Source organism: Leptopilina boulardi, unplaced genomic scaffold (genome assembly GCF_019393585.1).
Source record: "Leptopilina boulardi isolate dan_hultmark-lab unplaced genomic scaffold, ZJU_Lbou_2.1 LbouV2_162, whole genome shotgun sequence".
In the NCBI taxonomy this organism is placed as follows: domain Eukaryota; kingdom Metazoa; phylum Arthropoda; class Insecta; order Hymenoptera; family Figitidae; genus Leptopilina; species Leptopilina boulardi.
Window position 1 is genome coordinate 997,658 of NW_026137710.1, and position 16,748 is coordinate 1,014,405.

At 35.1% G+C, this 16,748-nt stretch overlaps 3 protein-coding genes across 3 annotated transcripts; 1 reads left to right on the forward strand and 2 right to left on the reverse strand.

The window, feature by feature from the left end:
• Nucleotides 1-2,721: 2,721 nt before the first annotated feature.
• Nucleotides 2,722-6,549, reverse strand: LOC127276964 (uncharacterized). The gene has a single exon (XM_051297723.1). It carries the CDS (start codon nucleotides 6,547-6,549, stop codon nucleotides 2,722-2,724), a length of 3,828 nt encoding a protein of 1,275 aa, XP_051153680.1.
• A 5,833-nt stretch (nucleotides 6,550-12,382) lies between these two features.
• LOC127276989 (uncharacterized) lies at nucleotides 12,383-14,222 on the forward strand. The gene is made up of 3 exons (XM_051297765.1): nucleotides 12,383-12,857; nucleotides 12,931-13,149; nucleotides 13,261-14,222. The coding sequence occupies exons 1-3, from the start codon at nucleotides 12,529-12,531 to the stop codon at nucleotides 14,114-14,116; spliced, it is 1,404 nt and encodes a 467-aa protein (XP_051153722.1). The 5' UTR covers nucleotides 12,383-12,528; the 3' UTR covers nucleotides 14,117-14,222.
• Nucleotides 14,223-14,510: 288 nt separating this feature from the next.
• On the reverse strand, nucleotides 14,511-16,519 carry LOC127276990 (uncharacterized). The gene is made up of 3 exons (XM_051297766.1): nucleotides 16,141-16,519; nucleotides 15,949-16,049; nucleotides 14,511-15,760 (listed from the first exon to the last, which is right to left on the reverse strand). Exons 1-3 carry the CDS (start codon nucleotides 16,409-16,411, stop codon nucleotides 14,564-14,566), a joined length of 1,569 nt encoding a protein of 522 aa, XP_051153723.1. The 5' UTR covers nucleotides 16,412-16,519; the 3' UTR covers nucleotides 14,511-14,563.
• Nucleotides 16,520-16,748: the final 229 nt, after the last annotated feature.

Here is a 16,748-nt window from a genome sequence, read left to right on the forward strand (position 1 = left end):
GGAATCATAAAATCATCACATAATAAAAACCTGGTTAATAATAATCCGGCCAGCGCCCAGATAGCAAAATGCCAGCAATATACCAGGCATACACCTCGCAACGTGCTGATGTAATCTAGAGACACAGTAGAGACACAGATTATTCGAAGTTGATTGGTTTGATTAAACCGGAACCAGAAGTCGAATAAAGCACGTGAATTTGAATTCAATTTGAATTTCAAATTAAACAAAATTGTCAAATGTTAAAAAAAATTAAAGTACAATCAAAAGAACATAACCAAGGCTTAAAAATGTTTCAAAAAAATTTTATGAAAACATTAATTTCTGGGATTTATTATTTTAAATTAATAAATAATGTAATTTAATTGATTGAATTATAAGCAAATTATTTTTTGTAATTATTAATTAATAAAATTTGAATTTTTCGCGAGATTCTATACGACTTCTGATTCCGGACTAATCACGATGCGCAGAAAACCATATCTGTCTCTTTCTGTCCAACGCATATAATCTGTCATTTTTTCGAACTTCTTGCGCACTCTATTCTTATATCTATATGCAGAAAACAACTGTGTCTCAACTCTCTCTTTAGGATCTCAAATGTAATCCCCATGCGTGTTCTCACTAGCTGAGACAGATCCCGGTAAGAAGCGTAGAATTGAAAAGAATTCAGAATCTGAATTCCTTTGAATGGGTGATTTTACGATTTATTCAATTCCTCGATGAAGCAAAAAAAAGTAGAAAAATCTATTCTTCTTAATTGACTTTACCAAAATGACACAGTCAATTAAAAGGAATAGACATATCCACTTCACTCTCCCAATTTCTTATTCCTTTCAATGTGTTTCAGAAATTTTGATACTGTCGATTGAAAGGAATAGATATTTAAAATTTACTCTCCAAACATTTAATTTTTCTCTATGCGCTTCCAAAAGTTTGAAAATAAGAAACTTCGCGCATTAAGAAAAATAAGAAGCCTGAATTCTTTTCTATTGAGTTATCTCTACTGTGAATAGAAAAGAATTTATTTTGCTTCCTCTGGAGGAAGCTATGTAGTCCTTCAAATTATGAAATTATTAGAAATGCACCAAACAAATTTTTTTCTATTTATAAATGTCATATATAAGTCCCTGATCAATTGTCCGGATGTATGTATGTGTGTGTGTGTATGTGTGTGTGTGTGTGTGTTTTAACGGATTTGGCTAAAATTTGGTACGTATATTTGTCACATCAATATCTCAAAATGGACACAATGATTTTAGAAAATACCCACAAAAAAAATTTTTTTGGCATTTTTTCAAAAAAATCGATTTTAATCGAAAAAATTTATTGAAAGCAAAATTAAAGGCAATACATAGTAAAATCGTATTCCTCATATCAAGACGAATCAATTGGTATATATAAAGTTTATATTTCATTAAAATTTAAAGAATAAATTAAAAAATTCAAAATTCAAAAATTCATATTTTAGTTAAAAAAGTTTTTGTGAACACGATATCGTTAATACGTTTTAACGGATTTGGCTAAAATTCGGTATGTACATTTGTCACATTAATATCTCAAAATGAACACAACAATTTTAGAAAGTACCCCCTAAAAAAAAATTTTTTTTTACTTTTTTTCAAAAAATCGATTTTAATAAAAAAATTGTTTCAAAGCTAAAATAAAACGGTTGAAAGAGTGGAAAAGGTGGAAAAAGATATATTTTTTGAAATCATTTATCATATTTTAAAAATAATATGTATATAAATTATTAATTTATTGCTTCCTCCAAGAGGAAGCAAATCTTTTGCTTTGCGCAATGAGGAAGCAAAATGTTCATGAAATGAACATAAACTTCTTTTATAAAAAGGGACCCCCATCTTGTTTTATATATTTTGATGTTCAATGAGGAATTGGGTAAAAACGTAAATTCACCCATTCAGAAGAATTGAAAATGATCAACTTATGCTTAATATTTATGCAAAATTTCAATCTTTCTCTATTCCTCCCTTCTTACTGGGCAGGTTTAAAAATTGGTTAAATAATTTAATTCAGTACACTATTGTTTCACTTCCATTTTTACACACACTGAAAAAGTTCAGATTTACAGTAAAAATATTTGTTTATTCAACTTTTTTAAAAATGTCTTTAATTAGTCTGTTTGAGAGGGAGCAAAACCTTACTGGTGAGGAAATAGGTCTGTTATCAAAAATTCACAGCGAAATAAAATCTCGGAAAGTTTACACAAAAAATAACACTTTATTGCTGATCAGCGAACACATAAGATTTACACTTAAGAAGGTGAGAATTTCCTTAGAGTTTCTAGAATTGTCTTATGTTTCTCAGCTGGCGGCAATGCCGGTCTGAGCACGTGTTCGACGCACTTGAGATTAACCTTTGATTTCGCGACCGATAATTGTGTGAGAGACAACCCGAGTGATAAAATACCTTGTTATAAAATTGAGCTTGATAAATAAACTAAAGTTAAGTGATTATTAACTTAGAAAATGAACAGATTAATGCCTTGAGATAGATGAGATCTAACCTCTAGAGATATCTGGTGAGTACTACTAATTTACAGAGATGCGCGGAACGACGACGCCGTGACATGTTAGCGCCCTCACGTGTTAACTTGATGCGTAAATTCAAATTATCGCGCACAACACCAAATTTCACAATATTCAATTCACTCAGAATTGAACATACTCCCCCCCATCGGCAACGGAGTTGACGATTCATTTAGGTTGAGTTGTTGTCCTTGAGAGCTTCTTCCGTCGAGATGGGGAGCACAGCCAACTTGGTGATTGGTCGTTTGAGATGTGTCGTTGCAGTTTTAATTGAAACGACTCTGGTGAGACCGTCCTTGCCAGGGTGTAATGCAGTGACCCTAGCTAAAGGCCATTTTGAGGGAGGGAACCTTTCGTCAGTGAGGAGAACTAGAGAACCAACCTTGATTTGATGTGTTGGATGATGCCACTTGGAGATAGCGAGTTGTTGTTGAAGATAACAGGTGGACCACTTCGCCCAGAAAAATTGAGCTTGTTGTTGAATCAATTTCCACCTTGTTAACCTTGAAGTTTTCAGGTCCAAGAGGGATGGTTCCGGTATTGATGTGAGTGGTTCCCCGATGAGAAAATGTCCTGGTGTGAGAACTGACAAGTCGTCAGGGTCCTCTGTAAGAGGTTCCAATGGTCGGGAGTTGAGAACCGCTTCGATTTGCGTAAGAAGAGTCGTAAATTCCTCGTACGTCAAAATCGTCTCGCCGATCGTCCTTCTGAGATGATACTTGATTGATTTCACGGCAGCTTCCCATTTTCCACCCATGTGTGGAGCTGCTGGAGGGTTGAATTTCCAGGAGGTGCCGTCCTTGATCAGTAGTTGAGAGAGTTCCTTGGCTTCTTGAGATCCGTCCTTGAAGAGTTGCTTGAGAGTAGTGTCCGCGCCGATGAAGTTGGTACCACAATCACTGTAGAGTGTTTGACAAATACCTCTCCTTGAGACAAATCGGCGGTAGGCTGCGAGAAATCCGTTGGTGGAATAATCCGTCACTACCTCGAGATGCAGAGCCGATGATGAGAAGCACACAAAGAGACAAATCCATCCCTTTTTCGTTTTAGCTCCACGACCTGTCCAGGATTTGAGGGTGATTGGACCGGCGTAGTCAACCCCAGAAGTGAGAAATGGCCTTGAAGGGGTGATTCTTTCCAAAGGTAGTTGACCCATAAGTTGTTGAGCCCGAATTCCTCTTTGTCGAGCACAAGGAATGCACTTGAGAATGAATGACCTTACTGGTTGTCTTCCTCCGATGATCCAGTAGGAATTCCTTAGATGAGCCAAGGTGAGTTGAGTTCCTCCGTGAAGAGTCCTTGAATGAGCATCCGCTATCAGAAGTCGAGTGAGGGGAGAATCCTTGGGAAGAATAGCAGGATGTTTGCTTTCGTAATCCAAACTTGAGTGTTTGAGTCGACCTCCGACTCTGAGAATACCTTGATGATCGATGAATGGATTGAGTTTGGAAAGCGGATGAGACCTTGAGAATTTTGTGCCTCGATTGAGATCCTTGATGTCTGCTGAGAAGTAGGCCACTTGAATATTCTTGATCCAGAATGTCCTTGCAAGATCGAGATCCTTGAGTCCGATTGGGTTGGCCAGAGAAGAGTTGGGAATCCTTTTGAGAATAGCGAGAAATCTGAGGCAAATTGAGGTGATTTTTAACAATGAGTGCAGATCTGAGTATTGATGAATCAGATCCCACAATTGGGGGTGAGAGGTGGTAACAGTAAATGTTAATCCTGGTCTTTCTTCGACTTGAGCTGATGAATCCGACCTTGAGGTTGATGAGGGCCAGGTTTCCTTGATGTCCTTGAGCCATGGTGGACCATTCCACCAGAGGTGATGTTGAGAGAGTTGTTGAATTGATAGGCCCCTTGATGCACAGTCAGCAGGATTTTCTTTTCCTTTGATGAATCTCCATTGACCTTGAGGGACGAGGTCAAGGATCGAAGATACCCTGTTGTGTACAAATTCCTTCCAACGAGAGGGGTGGCTGTTGATCCAAGTGAGGGCTACCGATGAGTCTGTCCACAGGAATACTGGAACTTGACATAATTCCAGGGTCCGTTGAACGTAGTTCACAAGTCGTGCCAAGAGTTGAGCAGCCGAGAGTTCCAACCTTGGAATGGTTAGACGTTTGAGGGGAGCAACCTTGGTTTTGGCACAAACAAATGTAACTTTTGATTCTTGGTTTGGTTCCGAGGTTTTGAGAAAAACAACAGCTGCCATTGCGAGTTGTGATGCGTCCGAGAATCCATGAATTTCCGTTGTTGAGGTTGATGTGAGATTGAGCCATCGAGGGATTGAGATCTCGGGGAGTTGAGCTAGCTCTTCCTTGAATTTGATCCACCTTGAAGATAGTTTCTCAGATAAAGGGTCGTCCCAACCCAATTTCTCAAGCCACAGTTCCTGCAGCAACATTTTGGCTCGGATGATGACGGGAGAAAGAAATCCTAGGGGATCAAACAATTGAGATACCTCGGATAAGATAGACCTTTTGGATATTCCTTGACCTGGGAGAGATGTTGGCTCAAATGAGAACTTGAATTCATCTGACCTTGGAAACCATGAGAGACCGAGAACCTTGGTTTGAGTGTGATCGATTAAGTGGGAATTCAAGTCGCCTTTCCTTGTTACAGCGTCGAAGAAATCGGGGTGATTGCTTTGCCATTTAGCTAGAGGAAATCCGCCAGAGTTGAGAAGATCGATGAGATCCTTGGCTATGTCCTTGAGTTCTGACACCTCATCAGAACCACCGTAGATGTCGTCCATGTATCGACCATTGAGAAGTACGGGCACAGCCAGAGGAAACCTGTAACCTTCGTCTTGAATGAGTTGTAAAAGTACCCTTACCGCCAAGAATGGTGCAGATTTTGTTCCGTAGGTGACCGTGGTGAGTTGGTAAGAGATTTCCTTGTTGTTTGAATCCACCCAGATGATTCGTTGTAGATCCCAATCGTCCGGATGTACCTTGATTTGTCTGAACATTTTGGTGATGTCCGTAGAAAAGATGTATCGAAATCTTCTTACCCAGAGTAAAATGTCGGAGATGTCCTTTTGAAGTTTTGCACCAGTGTGAAGTATTGAGTTGAGAGAGGCACCGGATGTGGAAGGGCTTGATCCATTGAAAACAACCCTTAATTTTGTTGTGGTACTTTGCTCCCTGATGATTCCATGATGAGGTAGATAATAGGTTGTAAGGCTACTATCCCTTGGAGGAGCCTTGACCATGTGTCCATCAGCTTCATATTCCGTAAGAAATGCGAAGAAGCGATCCTTGAGAAGTCCTTGAGTTGAAAATCGTTTGAAGAGCCGATGAAGACACCGTTGAGCCTCGAAGAATGAGTCGCCAAGTTGACTCGGTGATGATGAGATTGGAAGTCGAATGATGTATTTGCCCTTGGAGTCCCTTGAGTAAGTGGCCTTGAAATGCTCCTCGCATTCCAATTCTTGAGTTGTGAGTTGATCCTTTTCCTTGGTAGGTACTTCTTCTTGAGTCCAGAATTTAGTGAGAAGATCTTGAAGATCATCCAGTTGCTGATCCACAATCAGATGATGAGATAAATGTTCCTTGATTGAATTGCCATCGGTTGGTCCCAGAATTACCCAACCAAAGATGGTAAGTTGAGCCATGGGTGTTGAGGAAGGTCCCTTGATGATGTCCGGTTGAATGATTTCAGCATACACGTCCGCTCCAATGATGAGATCAACTTTCATTGGAATGGTGTAATCGGGATCGGCAAGAGGGATGTTTTGCAGATGAGACCATTTGAGAGATGGAAGAGTGGTGGTAGGAAGCGTTGACGACAATTTTGAAAGAACGTATGCGTGGAGAGAAATTGATTTTGAGGAATGGATTGATTTGAGAGTGATGGAAACAACTCCTCGAGTGTTACCTGAATTTGTTGCTCCAATGCCGATGATTGAGATGTTTGAGTGATGCCTTGTTAGATTGAGATGAGATACCGTTGATTCCGAAATGAAAGAGAGTTCAGATCCGGAATCAATAAGCATACGAACTGGATGAGGAGTACCTTGTTGAGTGATGAGAAGAGCACGTGCAGTGGCGAGGAGAACCACTGGCCTTGAGTGAAATCCTTCGCCGTCGAGCTGCGTCCCACGTCAATTGACCTTGGAGCTGTTTGATGTACTTGTTCCTTGATCTTGATCCTTGTCCTTTGATGGTTGATTAGTATCCTTGTTGATCTTGGGTGCAGTGGATTGATGGATCATGGTGTGATGTTTACCCTCACACTCTTGACACCTTTTTTCACTTCTACACGCACTAGCACTGTGGGGTCCCAAGCAGTTGAAACAAAGGCGTTCCTTGATGACAAATTGCCTTCTTTCGGTAGGCATCAGATCTCGGAATTTCTCACATCTGACCAAGAAATGAGATTTACCGCACATTGAGCATGATGATGATGAACCTTGTTGTCTTGGGGATTGAGTGGATCCAGCGAATGCCCTTTGAGATGATGAGTTACCTTGAGATTTGCCTGATGTTGATGCTTGGTTCCTTGTTGGTTGAGAATAGCTAGAGATACTCTCAAGAGCACGAGCTCGACCAGTGAGGAAATCCTTGAGTTGAGTGTAGGTGGGGGGATCCAGCCTTGATCCGAGTTTGATCTCCCAACCTTCTCGAGTGTGAGTGTCGAGCCGTTTTGAGATGTGATGCACCAAAACTTGGTCCCATTGGTCCACTGGCAAACCGAGAGTTGAGAGGGCGTTTAACGCTTCCGTGGTTGAGGACAAGAGAGTGTTTAAACCTTGCGCGGACTTTGGGGGGATGATAGTGGTTGAGAAGAGCTGTTCCATGTGTCGAGTGATGAGTAACCTTTTGTTGTCGTACCGAGAAACGACAATGTTCCAGGCAGATTCGAAACTGTCATTGGAAACTGAGAGATTCGAGATGAGTTTGGCCGCTTCACCAGTGAGACTAACCTTAAGGTATTGCATCTTCTCCACAGTTGATATCTTTGGGTCATTTATGACCAAAGAAGAGAAGAGATCCTTGTAGCTATTCCAAGCTGAGTAATCGCCCGAAAAAGTTGGAAGAGGAATTTTGGGGAGCTTCCCTGAAGATCGCACTTCCGATGATGAGGGTGAGTGGGTGAGAGCGGGAGGTTCCAATTTTCGAAGCTTGCACACGTGGTACAGCATCGCGTCCCTTGCCTTGGTGTAAGCTTCAACAAATTGTCCGAAAACATCCTCCTGAACATAAGGGTGTTTAAGGAATTTGGCCGAACTACTGGTGATGAGTTCATCATGAATCTCGCTGAAATCCTCATAATTCTTCTCGAGAATCTGAACCCTTAGTTCCAAAAAATCCGCATTGTCCACAAAAAGTCCTCGTTGTAAATCTGCGAACGTATTTTCCATGATTTTGAGCCTTGTGAACTGAGTTGATACCTTGAGTTCTACCTTGGATGATGATTTGCGAGCAGAATCGATTTTTGATTGATCGTCGTCATCTGTTACCTTTGAGCTGACACGTGACGCGTGATCAGAAGGGACCTTGAGAAGGATCTTAGGTTCAAGATGCACCTTGGAGATTGATTCAGGTGACTTTTCCTTTTTTGATTCGTCCTTGGTGAGATTATCCTTGTCGGGGTTTTCCATGCCATCATAGAATTCCTCAATTGAATTTTTCCCGTTATTTGACATGATTTAGAGATTTGAAAGAACGAGGGAAAACGAGACCAAATGAAGTTGAGTGGTGTGTAAGCAATATTGCGACGCGCAACGAGAGCGAGAGAGAAAGGGTGCGTGAAGCCTCGATGCGTGAGCACAGCGGTAACGTGCACCGGTCGTCACCTGTAGCCGCCGAGCAGAGGGGAGAGAAGCAATATGGCGCTCACTGAAGATTGGTGAGCGGATCCTTGTAGCGCGGCACTGTGACGTTGCGAGAGGAGGGGAACCGTGAGAGTGGGAGCGCGCACACGGGAGAGGGCTCGTTTCCACTTGCGATGAGGCGAGGGGAAGAAACCGTAGAAAAGATGGCGTTAACTGAGAGAATCCTTGAGGCGTGCAACGCTGAGACGCCACGAGAATGATTCCTTCGTTGATTGTTCACTGAGCACTTTCCTTGAAAATGTCGTTGTGGCAAACACTTCGAAATTTCACTGTGCACTTTTTTCACAGGCCATCCGGCTCGAAGGACCAAAAAATGTTTGAGAGGGAGCAAAACCTTACTGGTGAGGAAATAGGTCTGTTATCAAAAATTCACAGCGAAATAAAATCTCGGAAAGTTTACACAAAAAATAACACTTTATTGCTGATCAGCGAACACATAAGATTTACACTTAAGAAGGTGAGAATTTCCTTAGAGTTTCTAGAATTGTCTTATGTTTCTCAGCTGGCGGCAATGCCGGTCTGAGCACGTGTTCGACGCACTTGAGATTAACCTTTGATTTCGCGACCGATAATTGTGTGAGAGACAACCCGAGTGATAAAATACCTTGTTATAAAATTGAGCTTGATAAATAAACTAAAGTTAAGTGATTATTAACTTAGAAAATGAACAGATTAATGCCTTGAGATAGATGAGATCTAACCTCTAGAGATATCTGGTGAGTACTACTAATTTACAGAGATGCGCGGAACGACGACGCCGTGACATGTTAGCGCGCACAACACCAAATTTCACAATATTCAATTCACTCAGAATTGAACATAGTCAATAAGTAAATATTAACTTATATTCTTTTAAAATCTTAAAATTTATATTCATTTTCTTTCGCTTCTTATAATATTTTTTAAAAAATTGAAATGATTAGGAATTATTAATATACTCGCCAGTTTTTTCATTCCTTTCAATACACTTTTAGAAATCTGACGTAGTCGATTGCAAGAAATAAAAATATTTAGTTCATATTACAAAATTCCCATTCCTCTGAATACGGTCCTAAAAACTTGACTCAGGCGATTGCGAGGCATAGAAATACTGAATTTATACCCTAAATTTCCCATTCCTCTGAATATGCTCTTAAAAACCTGACGCAGTCAATTGCAAGGCATAAAGATACCTCATTTAATCTACAAATTTTCTATTCCTCTAAATACGCTCCTGATGTCATGACACAGTCAATTAAAAGGAATAGACATATCCACTTCACTCTCCAAATTTCTTATTCCTTTCAATGCGCTTCAGAAATTTTGATACTGTCGATTGAAAGGAATAGATATTTAAAATTTACTCTCCAAACATTTAATTTTTCTCTATGCGCTTCCAAAAGTTTGAAAATAAGAAACTTCGCGCATTAAGAAAAATAAGAAGTCTGAATTCTTTTCTATTGACTTACCTCTACTGGGAATAGAGAAGAATTCATTTTTCTGATATTTTGATGTTCAGTGAGGAATTGGGTAAAAACGTAAAATCGCCTATTCAGAAAAATTAAAAATTCTTAACTTCTGCTCTTTGTCTGCAAACTTTCAATTTTTCTCTATTCCTCGCTTCTTACCGGGATGCCTCCTCATATGAGTTGCATGTCCAGTATGACACTCATATGCGTAATTTTTTTCATGCATTTCAGCGCATTTGTGTCAATCGCATATGTGATAGTCAAGTGCTTGCGATATTACTGGCACGAGTGCCACCTTACAGCGTGCCATATTAATATTGCAAGTATAAATGGTGAATACGAAACGAATTTTTGAAATGATTCCAAAATTTTAACTATTCCTAATTCTTGAATTGTCTCAAAGAGTAGAAAATTCATAAAATTTAAAATCATTTGTCCGAAATTGCAAATGGATGAACCAACAATCGACAGAAAGATTTCGGCGTGATGTTTAAAATCAACAAATCACAATTTTTGTGGACCTATACCAATATAAATAGACGAAAGTTATTTTAATTAGATAAATAAAAATATTTATATTTTTAATCCACAAAAAGATTAACTTAATTAATGTCAATTAATTTTAAGCCCCTGTTACGCATTGAAAACTGCGGATAGACAATTATTGATTAGCATAAATAAAAATTTACTAGTTTAACAATTAGGAAGAGAATTGAAAAAAAGTTGGATAGACTTTGAATTCAATCCAATATCGAAGCATAAAAGAGCACTTCAATGGATATTCATAGATAAATTACGAATTTAAGGAGTTAATATATTTATTCTTTCGTTTTTAATAAGATATAATTAACTAATTAAATAAGAATAATCAATATAATAAGATAAGTGTATTTTTACTAATAAAGTAAATTATTCTTTTCAACTTAGGTCATACAAATGATGGGTACTCTTGATGTGATGAAAAGAAGCCCTTTCTTTGGAATTACACTGCCAACCTTGAAAGTTTCCTCGGAAAATCGGTACCATGAAAAAAAAGAGAACCCAAAAGCTGTTTTTCTCTATCAAAGAAATTTATTAATTATATAATGTAGTATTAGACATATTTATGTAATTTATTATTTATTTTTATATATTATATATTATCATTTACTGTTTTAACAAATACTTTATTTTATTTATTATTCTTGCACGGAGAAAAAAGGAAAGTTAAACTTACCCTGAGGAGTGTAATACTTGTCAAAATTCTAGTTTTAACTATAGTACAACCCTCTATTGTTTGTAAATTATTATCTTCGTAGTGTCGCAATTAAAATATGTAGTTTTACACTCCACAAAGGTAAATTACAATCTTTTATCGGTTTTATTCAATTTAAAAAAAAATATTTAATTGCAAAAAAATTAATTTAAACATTTAAAAATATTTTGAGTTGTGTTATACTAAATGTTAATAATTTTAAGAATTTTTACTCGCTAACAACAAATAACCATAAGAAGCACAAATTTTTAAATGTGGTTAAAACAAATTATTTATTTCAATTTTTTTTTATTTTATTATTTTATTTTTATTTCACAAATTTATTTATTTTAACATTAAAAATTTAACACTCCAGTTTTCTCCGTATGTTTATTCAGTTTTCGCTTATTCAGGTTCTGAGGTATTTCATCAAATAAACAAAATGTTCTGTATCTTATAGAAAAAATGTATTGCTCTAGAATGTTTTTGTAAATAAAATAATTTTTTTTCATTTTAAGTTCAAAGAACAATACTGCCGTGCGAAATAAAAAGTTAGTTAAGTCATATTTTGTTCGAACGGAGAAAATGACGAAAAACTGTTTATATTTAAAAACTGAATGTAATATAAATAATTCTTTAATCTAACTTCACTTTCTAGGTAATTTGATAGAGTTCTTTTTAATTCTGAAGTCAAAAGTTAATTATTTAAACAAATTATATTAAATAATTGACTTACGTTTTATTTTTTAAAAGCAAAACTTGGTTAACTCGAGTTACGTAGTGCTTTTCGAAAAGGTAGGCGAGCGCGAGCCTTCGTTCAGAAGTAAGAACTTAGTTAACTCAAGTTAAATGCATGGGATTCCGAATTCACCCGACGAAAATCCGAACTTTAACGAAGTTCACTTACGCTTGCTCCCATCGAAATTCATTGTCCGGCTCATGCCATTTTTCGAAATAGAAAACACTCAAGTCGAGTTAACTAAGTTTGTATTTTGTATCTTATGCTCGATCTCAACGCTTCCTACGATTTTTGGACTACTCAACTCGAGTTAACTGAGTTTCTATCAAGTATTCTTTCATTTTCTGAGTTTTTGTAGATTTTTAATAACTATTTTTTGCAATAAATAATTAAAATAAAAAATTTTTAATAACGTAATCAGACGCAGTTTTTTCTTACGAATTCATTGATACCAAAAACTCATTTTTGTCAAAAATATGACTTAACTAAGTTTTTACATCGTACGGCAGAATACATGTGACGCTCTCTGTAGAAACAGATCTTAGAATCAAAACATATATTGTTATTGGGAAAGAAAATTACCACCGCGGGCAGAATGGCGCTAGCGTTTAAAAACAAACATGGCCGACACGGGTGTACACATTTAAATCAACGTTTACTTGTGAAGTGACGTCTAGTCTTTAATATTAATTAGTTTTTTAATAAAAAAGCAAACAATGTTGACACTGCCACTAGATAGTATTTATAGATTTACAGAATCGAATAATTGTTCTCGAAATCTCGTGGAAGGTCAAATTTGTTTAAATTCGGGTATGATTATAATGTGTGGTACTACAAAAGTTGAGAAGGATCGCATAGAATTATTCTCTTTGTGCTTACAAACAAGTGCTTTAACAAGTGACCCTCATGAAATAACAGGTGTTTTATTAGTAACAACAGAAAATTGTGACATTAAGGTTGCAATTGAGAAAATGCATTGCTCATGTAAAGCTGGCGCGAGTCAAAAATGTAAACACATAGTCGCAGTGTTAATATTTTGTAGCAGGTAATGGTATACTGTCAGTCAAAAAGTTCATTTTGTTTAAATTTAATATCATTAAAAATGCTCTCATTAACAGGTTAGACATTCAAAAATTAGAACAAATTTCTTCAACAGAAAGAAAATGTCTATGGAAAAAGCATAAAAAACCAGTGCTGGAGCAATTTGAAGCTCAACCTACAAAAATGTTTTGTCACGTAAATCAGGACAGATTACCTAAACTTCCTGATAATGATTTGAAGGATATCAGAAAAACATTAATTGAATGTGATAAAGAGACTGCTGTAGCTAAACATTTGTAGGTTATGTATGACAAATGATTTATTTATTTATAAGTTTTTATCTACTTTTTATCATTGATAAACGAAGTGAAAATTTGTTGATTATTATTAATTAAGTTTACTTACAGTTTTAGAAAAAGCAATGAAGGAAAAGGTGGTCGAATTCCACTGCAAAGTATTGAAAACACAACATTTTTAACTAAAAATTCAAAAGATCAGTATATTAAGTTGATTATTAATAACTCATTAGAATCAGAAGATATATCGTCGTTAACAAAAATTGTTTTTACGATGAAGGATTGCTGTCAAACCTTTTATGATTCGAAAATTGTATGTAATGACGTATTTGAAAAGGAAAAAATTACAAAGAGATCTATAATTGAATGGAAAAATGAGAGAAAATTTAGAATTACTGGTAGCAGATGTTATAACCTTTATACATATTCTAAACATGATTGGGAAAATAAATCTATTAAATATTTTTGGCCAACAGAATTTAAAACTAAAGCAACAAACCACGGTAATAAATTTGAAGCTGAAGCTCGAGAAGCTTACATGAATGAATGTTTATTACATGTTGAAGAATGTGGACTAATTATTTGTAAGAACGAGCCATGGCTAGCATATTCGCCAGACGGAGTTGTCATCAAAGATTCGAAAGTATACCGACTTTTAGAAATTAAATGTCCGTTAGATTTGCAAAACACAGAGCGAGGAACTTTACTACAAAAATGTAAATATCTGAATCAGAAGGAATTCTCTTTGAAAGAAAAGCACCAATATTACGGTCAAGTGCAATTAGGCTTGACCTTATTAAACTTGAAACAATGTGATTTTGTTATTTATTCGAGTGAATCGAAAACATTGGAAATTATAACTATTGATTACAACAAAGAATTTGCGACTAAACTATTAAGTACTTTGAAAAAGAATTATTTTGAAAACATGGTGCATAATGTATGCTTACATTCAAGAGTATTGTAATTTTAAGTAAAATCTATTTTTTTGTTTTGTTGGAATGTTAATATGTTATGCTATTTACTTTATAACTTTTAAACCAAAAAAGTATTCCAAATGAGTATTTTTTAAGTGTATGTTCTTAATAAAAATGTAACGTTATTGATATTGTTGAAAAAGTTACAAGTGAAATTATATTTATATTTTATTAAAACTGAAGTATTATTATGAACTTATAAGATAAGGATACTTACACAATGTAAAAAAATTTATGCTATTAAGATTGTTGAAAAAAGTCACAAGTGAATTTATATGTTTATAATATTGAAACTTAAATATTATTTTTATATAATAATAATAAGGAAACTTTAAAAGTGTAATTATGAGGGTATATTAATAAATAAATTTCAATAGATTTATTAATTATAATTTATTGTTTTGTTTATGAAAAAATGTAATCGAAAACTGTACAGGTTAAAATTTATCATCTGCGAGTATGGGTGTTCCCAAGTTAGCTAACCCACAACAAATACAAAATATATCATCTACATAATTTATTAGATGCCATGGTAATTTGTTATTTAAAATATTAAATTGCTTTATGCGTTGGTTCATTCTCTCGATATGTACTCGAGCACTAGCAATTTTACGGTTTATATTTGCTTCATCTTCAGGTAGTTGCTTTTGATTTCTCACAAATGGTGGTCTTATCAGATTAATTCTTTTATCTTCACACTCACCTTCAATAAGAAAACCTTTGTCAACCATTACTGAATCTCTCGTGCTTTCTAAATCATTAAGAATTTGTGTATGGTTAAATATGCATTTATCTGATGCTCGTCCCCCAAATGATTCACTGACAACTGTAATAATCCCTGCTGGAGTAACTTCAGTCATGAATTTGACGGTTAAATCGCCTTTATAATGTGAGTAAAATTTGATTCTGCATTTTAGACATTTAGGTTTTTGTATTTTTATTTCTGTGCAGTCGAGAACTGATGTAGTAGAAGAAAAGTCTTTAAAACATTTTGGCAAATTTTGCTGAATTTCTTCCTTAGGTACACGAACTAGTAAAGATTGTAAAATGCTTGATAACTTTTTAACATACTCATAAAATACATTTCTAATTGTGACATCACTGATGTTATAAAAAAATACTGCAAGTGCCTGAAAGGATATATCCAACTTCAATTTTGCAGTTGTCAAAACTATGCATTCTGTGGTATTTAATAATCTTTTTCTTGTGGGATAATATTTATCAATCAGTTCTGCTAAATTCTCTAAGATTTTAAAACTTTTAATATTACACAAGGTCATTAAATCTTTTTCAGTTTTAATGAAAGATTTAAGAGTGTAAGTAAAATCTCCGCTTGATACTTGAACTCCAATATCATTAGTACAATTTTCTTTACATTTCTGTTTTTCAACATTGTAATGTTCTATATTTTCCTGACATTCATCCATAGTTGTCGACATTTGTAAATCGTATAATGCATCTTCCCCCATTTCACAATGAGAGTCATGTTCATTTGTCTCATATGTTTCATTCTCAAAATCTCCATTAGTTTCTTCAAAACTGTTCGTAGGTTGCACATTTTCTTCCAAAGACTTTTGCACTTCGTTTTTTTCCTCTGTACTTTTTAATTTCGATGGTAATAATCTTCTCATCATCTAATGCAAAATATGTAACGTTAATTAACTTCAAAATATGAACAAGGCATTTTTTATTTATAATTATTTATATTAATTTATATATTTATCTATAATTATTTATATTAATTTATATATATTTATTTATAATTACAAATAAAATCAAAGTTTTTACACATCTATAAATTAATATTTGTATTGAAACATACCATTCTTTCTTGCCTTTTGAGTTCTGACATTATGCTGTCAGATTTTTTCACTTCTTTTGGTACGGCATTTTTTTTCAAAATACGGTTTTGCATTTCTAAATCTAAAAAAAAGGTTTTCTTAACGTACATGGAAATTAAAAAAAACTAAACTCAAAAATCTGAGAAAGCAAATGTATGTCAACATAACCTTACCTGGATAAAGATAATCTTCTTTGGTGAAATGTTTCGAACAAACAATAAGATATTTTTTGTCTTTAATATTAAGAAGCTTTAACCACTGTGTCCGTTTATCAACAAACTCTTCTTTCCCAAAAATATTTATTCTTGAGACTTTACATTTTCCAAAAGCTGGTATTTTGTGGAAACTCAAGTTCATATTTTTGCACACTTTCGAGTCACAACTTTTTACACAACAAACACCTCGATTTTTCACACCCTTTCGGTGCTGTGAATCGAATTCCATGATTTTTAACAAACTTTAAATCTATTTGTTTAATATTTATATACTTATTTGCATGTCAACAACAGTATTATGTACACCCACGGCGGACATGTTTTTTAGTTTACTTTATGGACACTAGTATCGCATTGCAATTTTAAATCCTCAATACATCCGTATATTTTAAATTTTCAAAATATTTTCTAATTTTTATTACAATAGTTGAGTTTCAATTTTCTAACTGTTATTAGTACAAATAAATGTAATATTATTTATTATTATAAATATTGATTGCCACAAAAATTGCTTTTAATATATAAAAAACTTTCATCTCTACGATTCCGACATTGTATTTTGAATT